Consider the following 20,925-nt stretch of genomic DNA (forward strand, 5'->3'; position numbering starts at 1 on the left):
TGTCAGCGAACTTGAGTTATGATCTGGCTTCAAGACTTAATATGTCTCGAATCCTCCAAGACGCATTGATAAATTGTTCCAACAGACAAGTGGTCTTCTCCGCCCATCGGATAGCATACTTTGTGTAGTATTATTTAAAAACATTCTGTTTCTTCTACCTCAGATTTATCAAGGGATTTCAATTTTTCTACCATTTCGCAGATTGCCCTATTTCGTGGGCGGAAAAATGAAGCCTAAGTGAATATGGGCCTGGTTTGATTACGATTCAGGTTAACGTTGCATAATTTGGCACAGACGACCTTCTTACGATGGTCGAGTATGCAGGGGAGCAGGTGCATCCAACTGACAAGGATATGTTTGCCTGCTGGTCACGTGTTACAGGCAAGCACATCTGGGGAGGGAAGGATGACCCGAAGTAACGCCCCGGGGATCATCTTACCTGGACTGGAGAAAGTCCTAACAGGAACCCAAATCAAGGTGGAACAGCATACGCCGAAGGCTGCGTTGCCAATGGCAAGTTTGGTCTTCAGTATGCGACCTCTGAATACCTTGGGCACTTCTAGTTTCAAATGGCTTCCAGTTTGGAATCCATTGCCGTCGAGCTGGGTGTAGCGGGCACCAGCCAAAGTACGCGTAACAAGAAGCTTCGATTTCGGCGGCCCCCTTAAAAGTAATGGCCGACAAGAATGTCGGTCACTGGAAACTGTCTAACCAGAGGTCCCCTGGAGTCCTACTCAAGAGCCAGTACCAGAAGGCCATACATATTCAAAGCAAGATTGCAAAGTATAAGGTGGACGATACTGTTGACGAGTGGGATGAAAAAGACCTCGTTAAATACCGGCAGAAGGTGAAACGCACCGCCTTCAAACGTAACCGATCTCAAGACGAGGTGGAACAACAACGCAAGGGAGCAGAGTGTGGAAGGACTCGGACGCCAAGCAACCTCTGCAAACAGGTAAGCAGCAGCAGCCAGCCGACGAGCCAAAAACTGCGAAACCCTTCAACGACGTGACCAGGAGTCACTTACGTATGGCCCTGTGAATGGCAATCCCGCTAGCGTCAAAATAGCCCCGGGTTGTCCACCGGTTACTTTTGAGGGATAACTTTTTGGAACAAAGGCTGAGGAAAAAGAAGGAAAAGTAAGCTTCCACCTCCGTTGAAGTTTGGTAGCCTAAGACTAGACCTAAATGTTATTGGTAAATGTAACAAGTTCAGTCTTCGTAGGGTTCACCGTGAATCCGGTGTGGAAGCACCAGCAATAATTTGTTTTGGAGAATTACTCTATTAGGGTCAAAAATTGTGTCTATGCATTTGCCGGTGACTACAAAAAGTAAACTGAACCGTTTTCGAGATACTCCAGTTTTAATTTTTTTTATAAAAATGTTCGATTTTTTGGCTATTGAATTAGATATTTTGAAATATGTAACTCTTATTATTATTATTATTTAATTTTTACATGTAGAGTAAGATGCTTTATGACCTCAATAACCATAATTGTACGTAGGGTCGTTGTAGACGATTGAAAGTTAAAAAGTTAGTACAAATTTAAAAAGTTTTCTTTACAGGATAACTCAAAAAAATATGGCAACTGCTTTGCGGATGTCCCTAAAAATATCTACATTTTATCAGCTATCCCAGGAAGAATAACAATCTAGGGTTTTATTTAAACTCATAGAAAAAACTAAGCTTGTTTCTGCACTTTCATCCACCGAGGTTCAGAAAGATCACCCATAATCGGTAGAAAGAATCTTGTAGTGAACGTAAGTAATCTATAAGCTGATTACCGTTCTTCTTCTCATAGCAAAGCCAATATAATTCTAGTTTCCGTGATGTCACCATTGGTCAATTTTCTCACAATATTTTGGAGAGAGGACTATTCGTTATGGCATGAAGGAAAAGAACGAAAATAGAATTTGTATGGTTGGGAATATGAATTTTGAAGCCAATTACCTTACGATATCAGTGTTCGTCAAGATTGTTGTATCCTAGTGCTTGATAAGTTTGATAATTACTTAACAGATTGAGGGGATAGCCAAAAGATTGATTGCCGGAGTCGATCTACAGGGGGAACTATGCCAAAAACCTTAAAGGTTGGGCAAATACACAAATATTGAAGGTCAACTAAAATCTCCCGTCTATACGTGCTTGCATGCCTTTGTGTTAGCTAGGCTCGGGAATGTAGGGGGTCCTTTTGGACACTTCAATTCCCCACGCCTCAATATTCCTTTTGATTGAAATACGAAACAAACATGGGGATCACGCACAAATCTAGCGGGTGAAACCACTCAACCTAAATCGTGTGTCAAGCCATAAAATTTGGGACCCAAATGCCGCGATCAAAAGAGAGGATTCACCGCAGCTCCCCAGTTTCAGACACGGATTAGCGAGGATAAGGCGAAGAGGGAAAAACTTAGTCTGACTTCATGCCACTATATTCTAGTAATCAAATCCGTTAAATGTAAGAAACACCTAAAAATAAATAATAAATCAAAAAAATATGATAAAGGAAAACAAACAAAAAAAAAATAAAAGAAAAGAGGAATTGTGAGCTAATCCCTGGAGCATTTTGGGTCGGTTTGTGAAAAGGTCTCCAAATAGATTTCTCATTTTGTCATTTCTACAATATGTCTTCGGTGTTGATCTTCAACTATTCCCTTACATTATTTTTTTTCTCGCCTTTGCAATTGAAAAGCTTGAATCTCGAACTACTGATTCTCACTTTGTGCATTTACTACCTAATTTGAGTGGATCTTCCAAATAAGAACGCCGGAAAGAAAAAACTTCGGAATTTGAATAAAACACGTCCAAAACATTCCAAAAAAAAATACGTTTAGAAGAATGTCAAAAAAGCGAAGGTCGAATTTCTACTCTACTTAGCTATCGTTCCACCTTCTGCCCGATTTTACTTCCAGAGCTCAACACTCCGAATCGCAGTCAAGCTCAGCCGTCCTTCATTCAACCGGCTTCTGTTTAACAACAAAAATTTGCATTCATAAGATTTCACCTTAGTCAGACACGAACGCTAAAAACGCATTTGATAAAATGGCCAAAGTAACGCCAAAAGAAAACATTAATGATCATTTTTGAATATTGAAAAAAATTATATACTGAAATTGAAAATATTGGAATGAATTTGCGATTTCGGGAAATTTAAAAAGTGAGAGGTTTGGTTTCAAGAATATTTAACAAAAAAAGATAAAATTGTCATCTATTAATTTACATTTTCAAAAAAGTTGATACCAGGACGGGAAGTAGGGAATTAAAAGGTGGATAGTAGAGGAACTAAAGGGTGCTAAATAGTGAAAATGGAAATATGTTGCACAATAGCAAGTTAATAGTAGTAGGAAATTGAGCTCAGCCCTTATATTCATCATCATCATCATCAACGGCGCAACAACCGGTATCCGGTCTAGGCCTGCCTTAATGAGGAACTCCAGGCATCTCGGTATTCCGCCGAGGTCCAACCATTCGATATCCCTAAAAGCTGTCTGCCTTCCTCAGCCTCGTCCCAAAAGGATGTTTTGGCAGAATGCGCAAATGTGAAGGCGGATCAATGAACGTGTGGCGGCCACCGGAGGCAAGAATAACGACCGCATTTATCATCATCATCATCAACGGCGCAACAACCGGTATCCGGTCTAGGCCTGCCTTAATAAGGAACTCCAGACATCCCGCTTTTGCGCCCAGGTCCACCAATTCGATATCCCTAAAAACTGTCTGGCGTCCTGACCTATGCCATCACTCCATCATAGGTAAGGTCTGCCTCGTCTTCTTTTTCTACCATAGATATTGCCCTTATAGACTTTCCGGGTGGGATCATCCTCATCCATACAGATTAAGTGACCCACAACCTCACGGTCATGGTATCGCTCATAGATTTCATCCTTATGTTGGCTACGGAATCGTCCATCCTCATGTAAGGGGCTAAAAATTCTTCGGAGGATTCTTCTCTCGAACGTGGCCAAGAGTTCGCAATTTTTCTTGCTAAGAACCCAAGTCTCCGAGGAATACATGAGGACTGGCAAAATCATTGTCTTGTAAAGTAAGAGCTTTGGCCCTATGGTGAGGCTCTGTTGGCTGACAACAGCCGTGCGCGGATTTCATCATCGTAGCTGTTGTCGGTTGTGATTATCGACCCTAGATAGGAGAAATGATCATGTATTCTCCTCTCTTTATTCTTCCCGTTTGACCAGTGCGGTTGGTTGGTTTTCGGTGCTGACGTTGCCACCATATACTTTTTCTTGCCTTAATTGATGTGCAGCCTAAGATCTCGCGCCAATCGCCGCCTACTCGATCTGAATGAAGGCAGTTTGTATGTCTCGGGTGGATCTTCCCATGATGCCGATATCGTCATCATAGATGAGTAGTTGGGTGGACTTCAAGAGGATCGTACCTCTTGCATTTACCTCAGCATCACGGATCACTTTCTCGAGGTTGGTGATGTTGAATGATCTTGAGAGTGATCCTGCTGCTTTTATCTGGCCACGCACATTGGTCAGGGTCAGCCTAGTTAGTCTTGTTAATTTCGTCGGGATACCGAATTCTCTCATGGCCGTGTAGGAGTTATCATAGGCAGCTTTAAAGTCGATGAAAAGATGGTGCAACTGATGTCCATATTCCAACAGTTTTCAAATCGTTTGCCGCACAGAGAAAATCTGATCAGTTGCTGAGTTGCCTGGAGTGGAGCCTCTTTGGTATGGGCCAATGATGTTCTGGGTGTATGGGGCTATCCGGCCTAACAAGGTAGTAGGGAATATCTTATAGATGGTATTCAGCAAATTTATACCTCTTTAATTGGTGCACTGAGACAGATAATGCCTCGTTGCCAATCGTCAGGCATTGATTCGCTGCCCATACCTTCAGCACAAGTTGATGAACCACTTGGTGTAACTGGTCGCCTCCATCTTTAACCAAGGAGGCTGTAATTCCATCGGCTCCTGGCGACTTACGATTTTTAAGCCGATGAAGTGCACGGACTGTTTCTCCTATACTTGATGGTAGCAGTATTTGTCCGTCGTCTTCAGTTGGCGGGACCTCCAACTCGCCGACGTTTTGGTTGTTCAGTAGTTCATCAAAGTACTCAACCCATCGCTCCAATATGCCCATTCTGTCGGAGATCAGATTTCCCTCTTTGTCTCGGCAGGATGAGCATCGATGATTTGTTGGTAAAACTTCCGTGCCTGTTGCGGTTGCTCCCTGTATTTTTCTAGTTCACAGACTTGTTGGTTATCCCAGGCTTCCTTTTTCCGTCTGTGAAATCGCTTCTCCGCTGGAGTTTGTGGTGAGCCTCTGCGCGTGCCCGCGTTCTTTGGGAATGCAACATTACTCGGTATGCGGCATTCTTCCGTTCCATTGTTAGCTTACATTCATCGTCAAACCAGCCCTTCCGACTCCTTTTGCGGCTGGGGCCAAGTATGTTTGTGGCCGTATCAATGATCACGTTCTTCAGGTGATCGTGACGAGTCTATATTGGCCCCCTTATATGTTCTGACATTCATCAAGACTGAGAGGTGGCGACGTTCGATCATTGATGACAGCAAACTTTATGCTGGAAACTATTCCCTTGGCACAAATGAATTACAGATGAAATTTAAGAGGCAGTACCTAAGATCATGTTTTTCAAAGCAAATTTGGGGAATGTTGAACCATTTATCCTTAATAATTATGAGTGAATGGCGCACATGGTATTTTTAACTATACGTGCTCATAGAAAGTAAATTACAGGAACTAACACATTTGCTGTTAAAATCAGTTCGTACTCCATAAGCAACACAAATTATTTACTTTCCGAAATTAACAAACTTACCTGTTCAACAATAGCTGATCAATAGTTTTCTGTTCCGCTTCCGACCGTATTGATGCTAGATGTCCACCCTTTCCTACGCAATATTCCTCACTCTGGAGCCAGGAGAGAGGGACATCTGCTGTCGTCACACAAAATTGTTGCATTGCCACCCAACCAAAGGCACAATCCGATACTATTTCGGGGATGGGTTTCGCTGTATATTCTAAATATAGAGAGGGCAAACTAGTGCCACTGCCACTTTTCGAGTCCTTCGGTCCATCACGGCCTACGCCTAATTCCGAGCTAAAAGTAAGCTCCTCTCCTAAAGCTGAATTAGAACCACTTTTCTCCTTGTTGACTATATCCTCGTTCAAATTGAACACCTTAACAACGTGCAGGACGAGCGTGTTGCCTTGGGAAATGAGAGAAAAGCGCTTCGTCCCGCTCCACTCGTCTACACAATATGACCATTTGTACGTGGGAAATTCGTGGATTTGTATCCGCAGTCCGTTGCAGAACAAGAGGGCGTTCTCGTTGGAAACACTAAATCTACTTCCACTTCTGCTACTTAAAAATTCGTTAGAACTAGAATTACGGCTTCCGTTCCTACCGCTATCACTTAGGCTTATGTTAATGTGCGTCATGGATTCATCTAAAATAACATCGTTTTTGCTGTAGTCCTTTGTTGACGTCAAGTTGGCTTTGCTAGTTCGAAAGGTTGTATTTTTATCGTAATTATGCGGACTCGGGTTCACGCCAGCGTCAACTACACTTCGATTATTTACTACTAAATTTAACTCGATCCTATTCCCGTACGGAAGGTGGATTCGAAAGTAGCACTCGAGCGACTCTTTCGCAGGATGCATATAAAACGACCCATTTTGCTCTGTTAACGACATATTATAACAATAATCCACTAACTGAAATTTCAAGCTAAACATCGGATTCTTATGGATACGCACACTCGTGTTTTTGTGCATATTAAAGTGATACGTCCTCTCGTTAGCACGTAGCTCCTCTAGTTTTCCGCAAAGTGCAGCGTACTCCGCGAACTTTATATACCCACCGCTATCACATGGCACATTTAAACGCGTTAATTGAACTAAAAGCCCCGGACGGCGAGCGGACGGTACAAGGGATGATGTCCTCGATGGATTTCCTATACCGTCGATACTTCCTCCATCGGGGGATGGAAAATGTACATCACAATCTACACTGTAGAGTGGCAGCGAGGCGTAGTCTAGAACACCCGTTGATTGTTTTAGGAATAGATGGCAATCTGAAAGTAGAAGGGTGAGAAATAGTGTTAGTAAGGGATGTTGAGAATATATGAAGATAGATTATTTTTCGATGGCTGGGATTTGGAAGATATTATATATTTGCGCTTCAGAAGCGACATTATGACACTTGAAAGAGTAGTGAACATGATTGGGAGTAATCTTGGAAATCCGCCCCTGGGAATGAGTCCCTAAATGGTTTTTTTGCCCAACGGGGCCCTCAATTGACAGATATATTGTATTGTAAAGTTCGATTAGAGGACGGGCATGTGGCAGCTCTCCGAATCACATAACTAGATGCAATTTGTCAAGCGATTTTAGGCTTGCGTCTTAAAACCACTAAAAGGGTATTTTAGTTGAAAACTGTGTCAACGAGTTTCGTCTCGGTTTCAATTTGAAATTCAGTTAAAAACGGTGGAATCTCCATTGCTGAATTTACACAACGGAATTGATTTTACCACTCAACACTGGATTGATGTAATAATAAAGCAAATGTACTTACTCTTAATGATATTTAATAAAAAAGACATCCTATACACAATTCCATTTGAATTTTTTGGATCCTTTGAATCACCGCTGCTACTATCATTCGTACGCAATCGAAAAAATAACCTGAAATTGAAAGAGAATGGTTAGAAGACGATGGTGCCATAATTCAATTAGACGGAATTCCTTGGAGGGTTGACTAGAATTTTAAGTAAGGAACTCAAAATACGAAAGGAAGCTCACTATAATTCACAAGGGACCAGGGTAGGGCATCAAAAGACCCAAGAAGATTGGGAGACAAATTAAATTATCATCTTTCTAGATTGGCTTACACCCTTTCAAGTGTTGGGGAGTATTGAATGATAATTTAATTTTGTTTTCAAAGCTTTCTTTGAGATTTTCTATGTAGTAGTGGTGTTACAGATTTTAGATGCTTTTGTTATAAATATATGATCCTATTGTGACTGTGTAAATGCCGTGTTGGCTGTTCCGTAATATAATTGCCCCAAGATCACAGCAAGTTTAATCTTAAAAGTTGATGAAAGGGTGGAAATTATGGAGAGGGATTGCATGATATAATACGCTGCCAGCTATGGTGTTATCGAATGAAAGGTCCCAGTTGAAAACTTTCCAATCTATTAATTACGATTTGTGGCTTTGTCGCATTGTGAACTGTTCGTGTTCATTAAATGCTACTAGTATACCACAACCCTGTTTCACCAAATATGAAAATCCATTGAAAGCGGTAGTACCCACGTCCGCGAAGAAAAAAATATGACCCAAATAGGATGGAGCTGGTTGTGTCCTACAATTGGACTGCGTGGGCGTATGAGAGACTCATTTGCTTTCATACAGCAAATTTATTTTTCTCCCACTTGGCTGCTTTCAGCACCTTTTGTCAATTCCCTATTTGACATCCGACGTTCACTCATTTTCAAATGGCAATTCAAAAATATTTTTATTTTAATAATTTCTTTTGCTGTTGTTTACACATAGATTTCACATGTTGAGTAGTACACGAAATGTATTCCTGACGCTTGTTTCTGGCTGAAGCGAAATATTGTGCATGAAGGGGATCTGGCTGGACTGCTGTCTGGGTGGAAACCATTTGTGATCGACAACTGAAAGCTGGTGCTTGGCGACGAATGTCGTTTTAGGTAGAAAGTTGGCGCTCGCACTCGAAAAGTGCTAAGATCATTGGGGTATTTTTCCGACCATGAGACAAGAAATAGAATTCGAGTCACCTATAATTTGATGATGACGTCCATTTGTACTCGAAAGAATCGCGTCTCAAGTCTCCACACATGTTGTAGAAGACACTACTCACTAAAGTGATCCCGGAAAAGTGACCTCCTTTCACATTGAAAATGTCCCACCATAATAATTCAAAGTGTGTCCAAGTCATTAGTTTCCAGCCAAGATCGATAACAAGAGTGAAATTGGGAAGATAGAGGTCGTCGATTATTCGTTGGTATTTTTTCGGTGAAAAACTGTCGCCTTGAAAAGCCGAACTCAAAGTTCGAATATCCTTGCAAAAGATCTACTCGCCAAGTGTCATGTGTTCTCGTCGACGTCAGTTTGGATGACAATCCGTGGAAAATTTACAAGAACTGCCGCTTTGACGTCGCCCTTATGTGAAATGAAACCTTAGACTCTCATTCGGCGCTTACTCATTGATTAATGGCGAGGATCCGCCGCGTAAAAGGCGGTGGAGGTTAATATGATTTATGAGAAAAGAAATAAGATATATCCTTGCAACAACTTTCAAGAGAAGGGGACTTTAATTTTAATATAGAAACTGTTGTTGATTATCTTTTTTTTTATTTTTCCTTTCCGAGTTGTCATTTTATTTTATTATATACATAGTATAGCCATAATTTCTATCAGTCAAACAAATCTTTATTGCTCACGAAGTAATAAACCAAATCAACCGAAAAGTACGCCATTAGAAAAAGGAAACATAGAGCTTTCAAACGAGGAAAAAAAATTATTCAATATGGCCGCCGCTAGCAGCTATACATGCCCGGAGTCTGTGAGCCCATGCATCGATCGCTTCACGCATAGTATGAAGCGGCATTTCTCGAGCTGCATGCACAATGCTGGCCTTCAAACTCTCCAAATCGATGTAAGTTCGATCGCAGATAGTCTCCTCTAACTTAGCCCAAAAGCTGTAGTCCAGAGGATTCAAATCTGTGCTGCCTGAGGTCCATTCATCCGCGGCTATGAAGTCCGGAACATGCGCCGCTAACGACTGTTGAATTATCTAGGCTTTGTGAGCGGGGGCCAAGTCCTGCTGGAAGCACTACGGCTTTCCAGCGAATATAGATTCACTCAATGGCTCTTTTCGTACACGCTCGCATTGGTTTTGACGCCGGTCTCGCAAAAATGAATATCAGTTACTCCGTGATATGGGACGCCTCACCATACCATGACAGAGGTCGGATGGTGACGACATTGGACTCGTGGAGCATTTTCTTTGGCTTAATTACAGTATATGTTCACATACTCCATCATTTTGTCGGTTGAATTTTTCCTCGATGGTACACATTTTTTCATTAATCGACATTCGTTTCTACTTGCGGTGAGGATTGCGACGAACACGCTCACGCACAGCATGCATGACATTCGGGGGACGTACGGTGTATGGGAACCCCCCCCCCCGCGACCTGTCACTCACATCAGCTGTTTCGCAATATCGAACTAATGTCCTAAAAACGATTCGTTCGTTTACCGGCAGCTTTTTTAACAAACTATGAATCTTTTTCAGCGTATTCCCCCATTGGTGCAACGCGTTAATCGCGATTCTTTTTTCGTAGTTACCGAACTTCATTATGTTGTCGTTCACGAGCTACTGACCTTCGGAACCTGAAAGTGTGATGGAAGTGGGGTACAGTCACGTACTCTCCGTCCGCAGTGTTACCAGTTTCGGCGGCCTAACATTTCTCACTATACACATCGACTGACAGAACTTATGGCTATACTATGTATATATATATATATTATTAAAACGCCCACAAAGCCTCTTCCCGCGCAACCGGAGCGAGGGGCGATCAACCTAAGGATGGACTGAAGGTAGCATCCAAAGGCCCCACCATACCAACATGTAGTTCTACATCCCCGATTGTCGCAAACACTTCAGGCAGTGACGCGGTGGTTCTAAACTATAGAGACATCGATTTTAACTTGAAAACAGTACGAATCGAGACTCAAGCCCACTAAGCCACTAAGCCGGACAGGACTCTTGGAACTATACCGCAGGTTGCAAGGATTGTCGGTTTTTGTATCTCCATGTATAGCCCGGCCCTTAGATCAAACGTTTTCAGCGCTTTATTTAAATTTTGTGGGACTTATCCCGCTGAATTTACCACTGGAACTACTTCGATCTTTTGTAGTCTCCAAGCCTGCTTCATATCGCCTGCAAGAGACCGTAATTCCGGAATTTTGCTTGCTGTTTTTCAACAGTGTTCCGGTCCAATGAAGCACGCTCATTCTTCCTTGAGAGAAGCAGATCTAGATCGGGTCTATTGTGATTAACGCTGTGATCATTGACAACAGTGTGATCCCACAGTATTTAGAAATAACAGAAAACTTGTTTTTTCTTATTCGCTAGTGTTGATATTTTTATCTTTGCAAATACCGATATTTCGGGAACCCCTTTTTCGAACAAGTTTCCATTGATGAGGTAGAACTGAGCGATTTAAATACCTCAGATCAACGCTATCAGCCAATGGAGAACTGCGTTATGAAATTGTTCCACGCATTAACGCAACCTGGATGAAGTAGCGTTCCACAACTAGTGCGTTTTGTTATCGACGTATCAGTGAAAATTTAAAATTTACCGCAATGTTGTCCGTCCTATCGCCCTCTATGGTTCTGAGTGTTGGCCGACTATAAAAGACAATGAATGGTGTCTTCCGGTAATGGAGGCGAAGATCTTGCGTTGGACTAGTAGCGTGAGACGTTTTGATCACATCCGAAATAAGGATATCCGTGATCGTTATGTGGTTGCACCGACCGTGGAAAAACTGCGAGAGAGGCATCTTCGATGGTATGGTCACGCAATTCGTGCTAATGAGAATTCACGTACCAAGATTGGGCTGAACATCGAAGTCGATGGTGAACAATACCAACTAACAAAACCTATCACGATGAGCCGACCCCGCTTGAGAACGGGAAAAAGGCTGAAGAAAAAAAAGAATCCTCCCGAGAAGATACAACCACAACCTACATCTAAAAAGTCATTAGTGATTTCCTGTTTATACTCTAAAGATACGTCACCTAATGTACGGACAGATTATCTCACATACGTTTGTTGGCTTCCTTCAATTTGGTATTACTAAGTTTCAGAAGCTGATAGGATATACTAAACCTTGTAGTTTGCAACTCCGCAATTTCATCATTAAGCCATTAGCTAAATTGTTTTATGAAGAGAATTCACTTTCTGGGTATAGGGAGCGGAAGCGTGGTACACTAATGAATGAATACCTTTGAATCAGAAATAGTTTACCAACTGTTCCTTCTTTCTGCTCTAAGGGGCATCTTATCTAATATGAGAGCTTTTTCGTTGTTGTATATTTAGTCGTGATTATTTTATTACTAAATGCGATTAATGACCTTTTCATTTTAATGTTCCACTTTATGTCTTTCGCGCTATTAGGTGTCTGAATGATGTCACCCCAGCTATGTTTTGCTACCTTTTATCATCTATGGGTCGCTCCATGGCTCACGGAGGTTCTTGGCCATATAAATATTTATATCACAGACATCAACTCTCTTGCGGATTAACCCGTCACTAAATTGGCCACAGTAACTAAGTCTACTATTGTTGATGCATTACAGTTTTTGAATCTAAAGGCTTAAAAGTATCCGTGTTCTTGAAATTGACCGCGGCACAAGGTTTCTGGGGACTAAACCCTAATAGGTCCAATCATACATTGAAAGTAGCAGAGGGAACATTGTTGTTCAAAGATGCAAAAAACACTTTTAAATTTTCCGGCTTTACGACCAACTTTATAAAAGGAAAAATAAATCTGCCTAGAATTTATTTATCTTTCTTTAGATAAATTTAGAAATTTATAAATAAATCACTTTGATCTGATGATACTTAAGGAGAAAACGGCAACCTCCAGCAAAAGGAAGGAATTATATCTCTTAGATAGCAAACTTTTATCAAGCAACAAAGTTTATACATATTTATTTTGATATTATTGCCATCCAGAAAACAAGCTATAAAAACCATTCCTGATCATTTCTCTTGAACTTTATTTTAAGGAAAAAACATCTCCAACATTTGTTAATATCCTTCGGTTTCATGTTCCATAAAATCTTGCCCAACGACACACATTGTGTCCGATGAGTTGTTCTTGCTTTTTGGATCTATTATACACAGAACGGAGCCATTAATCTACACCCACGCAGGGAGCTGGACTGTCTGCAAGCGGATCATCATAAAACCTATCATTTGCTTGCGTGGGATTAGATTCTACAGCTCAATCAAAAGTTTTGTCTTAATATGTTCTATTGTGTGTTGCTATCAATCAGGGATGCTAGCCTGAGATGGTCCTTCCCGTTCCGGGTGGTCGAGCTGACAAAGTCAATTTGGGTATACATGCACATGGAAATCTATCACTTACATGACTTCAATAGTGATATTAGGAGCCGTTGGGGATGAAATGTGCTATTGGGAACTTATGTCGCAGGGTCAGTGAACGAGTGTAGAAATGATGATGGGATAATTATCCTTAATCGATTTGCGATGATATCCTTTGTAATAAGAGTTTTATGGGGGGGATTGTGATGTGAAAAGTTGTGAAGTTTTTGTTAGGGTATATTCAAATATAATACGAACATAGGAGATGGTATACGGAGAACAAATAATAATAAGATTTTAATATCGCTTTTTACGGTCTATAAGAGAAATTCGTACTGTTGGGTTTTACAAGTCTAGAAAGTATTAGGAAAAGTCAGCAACCTTGTATGCCTTAGATGATCGAAAAATTAAATCAAGTTTATGTAGCGGTCTGCATCTCCCATGAATGTGGGCCTCCTTAATTATAATCTGAAGTAGAAGTATATCGACGAATCAAAAATATTGAATTTTATGTATAAGTATTATAACTAACTAAGCAAGCTGGAAAGTAAGGGTTCGGCACCTTCGATATGAAGCTTTTTTTTTTTGTCTCAACCCTAACACCCCCCCCCCCCCCTTAATTTGACGTAGGTTGATGTAACTCCACCAATTTTGGTGTCAATTGTTATAGCCGTTGCGAAGAAAAGTGCGTATGACAGACAGGCAGACAGACAGACACGTGGACGTATACACTATACCTGCAGTAATTGAGGAGGAACTTGGGCAGATTCCCGGGAGAATTGGTGATAATGAAGCTTCCGGTCTGGATGCTGTCCCAATAGACCTCTTAAACTCGCTATTAACACCAGCCCGATTGGTTCATCAGCGTATATAAAACATGCCTGGTAGAAGGAGTTTTTCCCCGCTCGGTGAAAGAGGCAACAACTAATTTCTCCCCCCGAAGCAAAATATGCAACCATCGCATTCATTATCATACCGCCTGATTTGCCGCATCGACACGGTAGGAAAGATGCTCGAAAGAGCCATTTACAATAGATATCTCCGGACAGACAATTTGGATTTCGACAAATCCACTCAACGATCGACGTCGTAAACGTTGTTTTGAAGCTGGCTCCAGACGCGGTGTCATCTAATAAATGCTGTGCCGTGATGACGTTGGAGTCAAAAAATGCGTTCAATTCCGCTAGCTGGGAGTGGCTAAAAAGCTAAAACGGGTGTGACTAGCTATTTAACTAAGCTCCTCGGAAGAACGTGATGCACAATGGGGGTCCTTCCCGTGCCAAAGGAGGCCACGATAATCGATTTCGCAGATGATCTAGCTGTGGTTGTCGTCGCGAAACAATCTAAAGACGTGGGCGGACCTGGGAGTGATGATTGACGCTAAAGTCAATTTCAAGGAACACCTGGGCTATGCTTGGGAGAAAGCACACTAGCGTATCATTAACGGAGACGATGCCTAACATTGGAAGCCCAAAATACAGTCGTAGATTACTTGTAGCCGGAGTGGTTCGCTTCACACTATTATATGCGGCACCAATTTGGGAGAAATCACTAGCGTATGAGAGTAATCGGAGGAGGTTAAACATGGCGCTAAGGGTCTGCAGCGCCTTCAGAACAATATCAGGCGACGCAGCATGTGTTACTGCGGGAATGATCCCGATAGACATTCTGGCAAGTGAGGCACGGTGTCTGTACAAGAAAAGAAGAATGAATCCACCTGAAAAGGATACAGAATATAACAAGTCGGGAAACCGGAAGCTGGACGCTTCAGGTACGAAAGGTTTTGTGTATTTCTTAGTACGTAGCACGTAATATATCCATATATTATGTGAGAGTATCCACTTTCGGGTGATATTGGCATTCATAGTCTTCAATTTTCAAAGAAGCAACAAATTTGAGGTATTATAACTTTGTTAATAATAGTGCGATTTCCACCAAGCTTGGTAAGATCATGCTCTATATTATGGCCTATATCACTGCAAAATTTCATGGTACTAGGATGAACTTAAGGGGGGTTTCTAACCAATTACAAAAAATTGTAGTAATATACTATTATTAACTTTATTTAAACAGATATCGGCATGGAAGGTATTTCGGAGCCCAGGCACCATATAGTGGCAGCCTCCTGATTTTTTTTAGATTTTTCGGTTTGGCATTTTCTGAGAATGGCCCCCTTAAAGAAGTGATCACTTTCAACCCCCCGCGCTCCCCACCCTTCCAATGAATGTCAAAACTAAAATCGGCTTTGAAAAGTACTAATCGAGACCTTTAATTTGATACCCCACATGACTATATTTGATGAAAAAAAATTTTACACCCTCCTTTTGCATGTATGGGGACCCCCCTTAAATTCGACGTAAAAGGATGTAAATTACTGTATGCGTGAGGGTTCACAGTTCCCACCTTTCCACCAAATTTGGTGTCAATCGCTATAACCGTCTCCGAGAAAAATGCGTGTGACGGACAGACACACAGACAGACTGACAGACGGAACAACGATGTACTTAATCTTCTCCTTCCGGAGAAAGCCACAGTGGTGGGTTACGCTGACGACATTGCACTGGTTGTTGTCGCAAAGCATCACGAAGATGCTGAGTTATACTCAAGCGAGGCAATCAGTGCTGTCAAATGCTGGTTAGAGAGCTCTGGTCTGACGCTTGCGGAGGAAAAAACGGAAGCGGTCCTCATCACGAAGCGCCGGAAGAGAAATTACGCCTGTGTTAGAGTCGGGAATTATATCATCACTTCCAAGCTGGCCATCAAATGCTTGGGGGTGGTGATAGACAGGAAGCTCAGCTATAAGCAACAAGTACAGTATATTTGTGATAAATCATCCAAAGCTAGTATGGCCCTGGCGAGGATGATGCCGAACGTGGGAGGGCCACGGCATACCTCTAGGTTGCTTATAGCCAGGGTGGTGACCTCAATCATGCTCTATGCAACCCCAGTTTCTAGCGAGGCGTTGCGGATGTCAGTTAACACTAGCAAACAGAATGCAGTCTACAGGAGGACAGCTCTGAGGGTATGCTCTGCCTTCAGGACTGTCTCAGATGATGCAGCATTCGTCATCTCTGGAATAATGCCGATTGACATCTTGGCAGAGGAGATGGCAAATATATACCATGCGAAGCTAATCTCTCCCTTATTGCAGACGAAGAAGGCTGAGAGGGAGAGATCTATAAATAGATGGCAAGAGCGGTGGGAACGCTCGGGAAAGGGTCGGTGGACTCACAGGCTCCTTCCTGCCATCAAGGAGTGGTTGGAGAGACGACACGGTGAGATTAATTATAATCTCACCCAGTTTCTCACGGGACATGGAGGATATCTCCAATACCTTCACAGGTTTAAATTGGAGACCTCACCCGACGGTCCAAATTGCGATGGAGTCCCAGAGGACTCAGAGCATGTATTCTTCCACTGTTCGTGATTTGTGGAAGAAAGGAGGAACCTAGAGGAGACTCTAGGAGAGGTGCTGGTACCAGAAAATTTGGTGCCGAAAATGCTAGCACATCAAAAGAATTGGGATACGGTCAACTCCATGATCGCATCAATTCAAGATAAATTGCGCAAGGCAGAGGAAAGGAGAAAAACGCGGTCACGTGCGCCGCGTATAGAAGAAATGGGATTAAGCTAGAGTGAGCTGTCTCCGCCCCGTGATGTAATACCTTATGGTGGTTCCTCGGGGCAGGGAGGAAGTCGGGAGTGGTTTTAGTGGGTAATGTGGGTGGGTTAGTGGGCTGATGTGTCCAGACCAATGTCTTTTGAAGATTTCCACCTTCTCAAAAAAAAAAAAACAAGAGACAGACAGACGGACAGACAGACAGTAAACCGATTTTAATAAGGTTTTGTGTTTACACAAAACCTTAAAAAGGCGGCAAGGCGAGAGTTGCTTGAAAAGTGGCAGCAATGGTAGGGTAACTCGCAGAGGAGTCGCTGGAGTCACACTTTGATTCCTTGTATTGAGGATTTGATCAAGCGACGACACGGCGAGATTAACTGCCATCTGATCCAACTCCTGACAGGGCATGGTGGTTACAGGAAGTATCGGTATCAATTCAGGTTGGATGATTCTCCCTTTATCCTGAACGTGCACACTTGAGGACCCAGAGAATGTTATGATCCACTATCCACGACTTTACTCAGAGAGGCCCAACTTCGAAGACTCTCTGAAAATCAACATAAGGTCGCAGAAGATTGTCGGGGAAATGCTGAATTCAGATGGAAACTGCTGTACGGTGAAATCCAAAATTAAAAGTATACAGAAGGGACTTGAAAAAGCGGAACGCGCTAGGAAGACACGAAGAACGGAAGGTTTGTTCGCTTAAAGCTTACCCCTCCTTGCGAAGTAATGCTTTGAGGTGGTTTCGCGGGAAAGGAAGAGGGGATTATATAAGCAGTCGTATTAAACTTGGGGGGCCGCGACTTTCATACCCTGTGGGAAGCGCAGACGCAACATGCAAGTAAAGCGAAAATTAGATGGTGATCCATTGAGGTCGATGTCAGTGCAAAAAAAGGTCATTTTTTTTTAAATTGAAAATAGCTTTGCATTCTATATGAGTAACGTTTGAACGATGAAATGATGTTGAGGGAATTTATTGATCCTAAGGCAGCAGAACAGAATGAAAAATTCCATTGAGGTAACGATTTGCATCGATAGCCCTTTTCTATCGCAGCCCCCCAGCCGAAACTATGACGTGGCCAGTTTCTGTGTTCTTGAAACCACCATTCAATAATTTTTAACATGCATACATTGGGGTGCAAAAAAATGGCAAGTAGCTATCATGAAAAGCGAAGCTGAGCATTGCAAGAGGATCTGTACCGAAGTTGACTCAGATGGATGGTGTAGCGCATATAAGTCGTAGTGTAGCACTAAAAGGACACCGCTCCCCACCGAATTCCAAGTTACCGCAGAATATAGTGAACACTCTCCTCCTCTAGCAGTGCACACAAACCTCGATTAAGTTCCTGTAGTGGTTGGTGAGGAAGTTGTGGAGACAGCAAATAAACTCATTTAAAATAAGATAAGCTGGATGCAATTCCGAACATTGCCTTGAAAGTGGCAACCAGAGCAGCACCAAGTATGTTTGCCCAAATTTTTGCCTTAGAGAAGAAGTATTCATTCCGAAGTCCGGTAAAACATTGGGTGATTCGTACTAATATAGACCGATATGTCTGGTCAATATCATTGTCAAACTATTCGAACGAGTGATATACAACAAGTTGCTCCCAATTACAGAAATGGGAGGAGAACTTTCTGACAAGCAATTCGGATTTCGTAAGGCGAGAACATCCGTCGACGCAATCAATATAGTGACTGGTCTGGTACAAGCTACAATAGAAGAAGACAAGTGCTGTGTGATTGTAACACTAAATGCGAAGAATGTGTTCAACTGTGCAAAATGGAAAAAAAATCATTGAGACACTGGTCAAACTAAAGATCTCCAGGGGAAAAATATTCCAGATCCTAGGGAACGAAGGCTCCCGTCTCACGATAGCAGCAGGAGGAGTCTAGCCCATTTCGACGGTAACTGACAAAGCGAGAATCTGTCACAAAATACCAAAAGAGATGGGACGAGTCACAAATTGGTCGTTGGACATACCGCACTATGGTGAATTAGATGAAGCCACGGGGAATTGAATCAGGAGCTAACATAATTCTTGAGCGGACATGAAGGTGATCGTATATATCTACATCGATTTGGGCGCGACGATTTCCCATACTGCCTAATACTTATATGGCGTGGAGAATGTAGTGTTTGATTGCCTTAGGTTTACTGTGCAAGATTGGAGGCTATTATGGAGCTTGTGACGAGCGAGGAACTTCGGTCGCATGCAAGTGCGAATCGTGGTGGCCATGACATCGAAAAACAATTTTTGACAGTGAAAATTGCTAGTTGGAGACAGACAAGATCAAGGAGGAGAATGACTCTCCTCAATAAAATTTATACTCAAATAATTAATCATATATTTAAAATAAACAAATAAATAATAAATGTAATTTAACCTGTCAATTGTTGTAACTTTACCTACAAATTGATGACTCCGATAGTCTTTAAGAAACTACAAAAGTGTTGTTCAGAGTTTTTGTAGCAACAAAGCAAGTATCTCTCATATTGGAACAAAGCTGGCGGAAAACAGAATTATCGGATCGATCACTCGTGTGGTGAAGTGAGAAAAGTACAAGTGACTTTCGGCGACTGCTGCATTTCGCGAGTATTTTCCAGGTTTCAGAAGCTCACCACCCAAAAGGCCAAAACCAGTGGAGGAAAATCAATTTTCGACGAGTTTAAGTATGCCGATGAATTTGATGATAGGAATTTTCCGAGGAAAATTCGCCCCTAAATAATTGAAGTTTTGAGGAAAGGTTCAGTTCCCACGCCTATATCGAACTGCATCGCAATCACAGTCGAATTTGGTAAAGCCAAATCCAACAGCTGCTAAAATTCCACCCAACTGCATCCACCCAAATCACAGCCTACGCAAGCACAATCGGCCAATAAGCAACCGCAACAACCCCAAATGCACCATCCACAACAGCCTTCATCTCAACAGCCACCACAGCATCATTCACGGTCACTAATCCAAAAACAGCCCCCATCACATCCGCAGCAATCACCGGAAATTAAGTAGGGCCACCATTGTCGACGTTGGAAAATGGTTTCTTTTCGTCTATACCTAAAATCTCCCGGGAGAACTTGAGGATAAGCAATCGTATTTCTACAAAATCTCCAACCAACTTCAACTCCCAAACAACCTTGGACTTCACCTCCACAAAGCTAGAGGAAGAAAAAAGAAAACTAAAGGAACTGAACAGGCAAAATACCAAAAACGACAAGCGACACTGAAGATGAATCGCTTACCCATAAATTTCGTTCTTATTCCAAGTTGGTAAAGATGGTACGTTCGGCGGTTGAGGTTGTCTCCGAAAGTTGCTCCCTCCGCCACAATACTACTCTAGCTGAAACCAAGGGGAGTTTCAGCGAGGAACTACGCGCACGGCTCCCTCAAATCGGCTGCCAGTCGCGATTTATTGCTTGGCGAAGATTTTTAGTCGAGCCAAGGAGATCCGTTTGACCGTGTCCCCGTTGAAATTATAATGATGTCAGCCTCGCTCAATCTTGTGCAAAGATCCTTTGGCGAAAATAAACTCTACGCTTTGGTGTACCGGCAATTATAATCACCCACCAAGGAATGCAGTTTGAATCCTCCCTTTTCTGAGAGATGGGCAAACTCCTCGGTTTTTAAACGATACTGGACGATCGCGTACCATCCGCATTCCAGTGGGATGCTCGAAAGGTGGCACAGGACGCTGAAGGCCGCTATAATAGCTCAAGATAACCAGAATTGTTTGCAGGTTCTGCCTCTGGTTCTACTTGGCCACCGGAAAACTAACCGAGAAGAATTTGCTGCAAGTCCCCAGAGCTGGTATACGAGAAGAACCTGAGACTCCCCAGTGACCCTGTTCTCCACATCAGGTCGGGACTCAACGCTACCGGTAAGTTGTGTCTGCTCAAGGATGTAAAGCTGAAGTCGCCACCACCCGCCAGCCACGTAGAAGCCGTGGCTGACGCATATCTTAATTAGAGAGGCGCGCGACGCATCCATTTCGAATTGCGACAGCTGAGTTGAAGGAGCCTTGCGTCTAGTTCCTCGCTGAAACCCCCCTTTGGTTTGGGCTGGGGGTGGAGTATTGTGGCGGAGGGAGCAATTTACGTGCCGGAAGCGCGTTGGCCATGACATCGAAAAACAATTTTTCACAACGAGAATTATTTTAATTAATCAAATAT

General features: G+C 42.5%; 1 protein-coding gene across 7 annotated transcripts in view; it reads right to left on the minus strand.

The window, feature by feature from the left end:
* The window catches only part of LOC119656894, a 269,184-nt gene that overhangs the window by 94,259 nt on the left and 154,000 nt on the right, over positions 1-20,925 (minus strand). For 6 of the 7 annotated variants that reach the window (XM_038063568.1, XM_038063571.1, XM_038063569.1 and 3 more), the window contains exons 4-5: positions 7,565-7,674; positions 5,807-7,064 (exon numbers count right to left, since the gene is read on the minus strand). In XM_038063568.1, coding sequence (XP_037919496.1) covers positions 5,807-7,064; positions 7,565-7,674 — 1,368 coding nt within the window. Of the gene's footprint in view, positions 1-5,806; positions 7,065-7,564; positions 7,675-20,925 lie in introns of those variants that run through there. The other variant, XM_038063574.1, reaches the window with a different exon arrangement.

The sequence above is a fragment of the Hermetia illucens genome, chromosome 5 (genome assembly GCF_905115235.1).
Source record: "Hermetia illucens chromosome 5, iHerIll2.2.curated.20191125, whole genome shotgun sequence".
Lineage (NCBI taxonomy): Eukaryota > Metazoa > Arthropoda > Insecta > Diptera > Stratiomyidae > Hermetia > Hermetia illucens.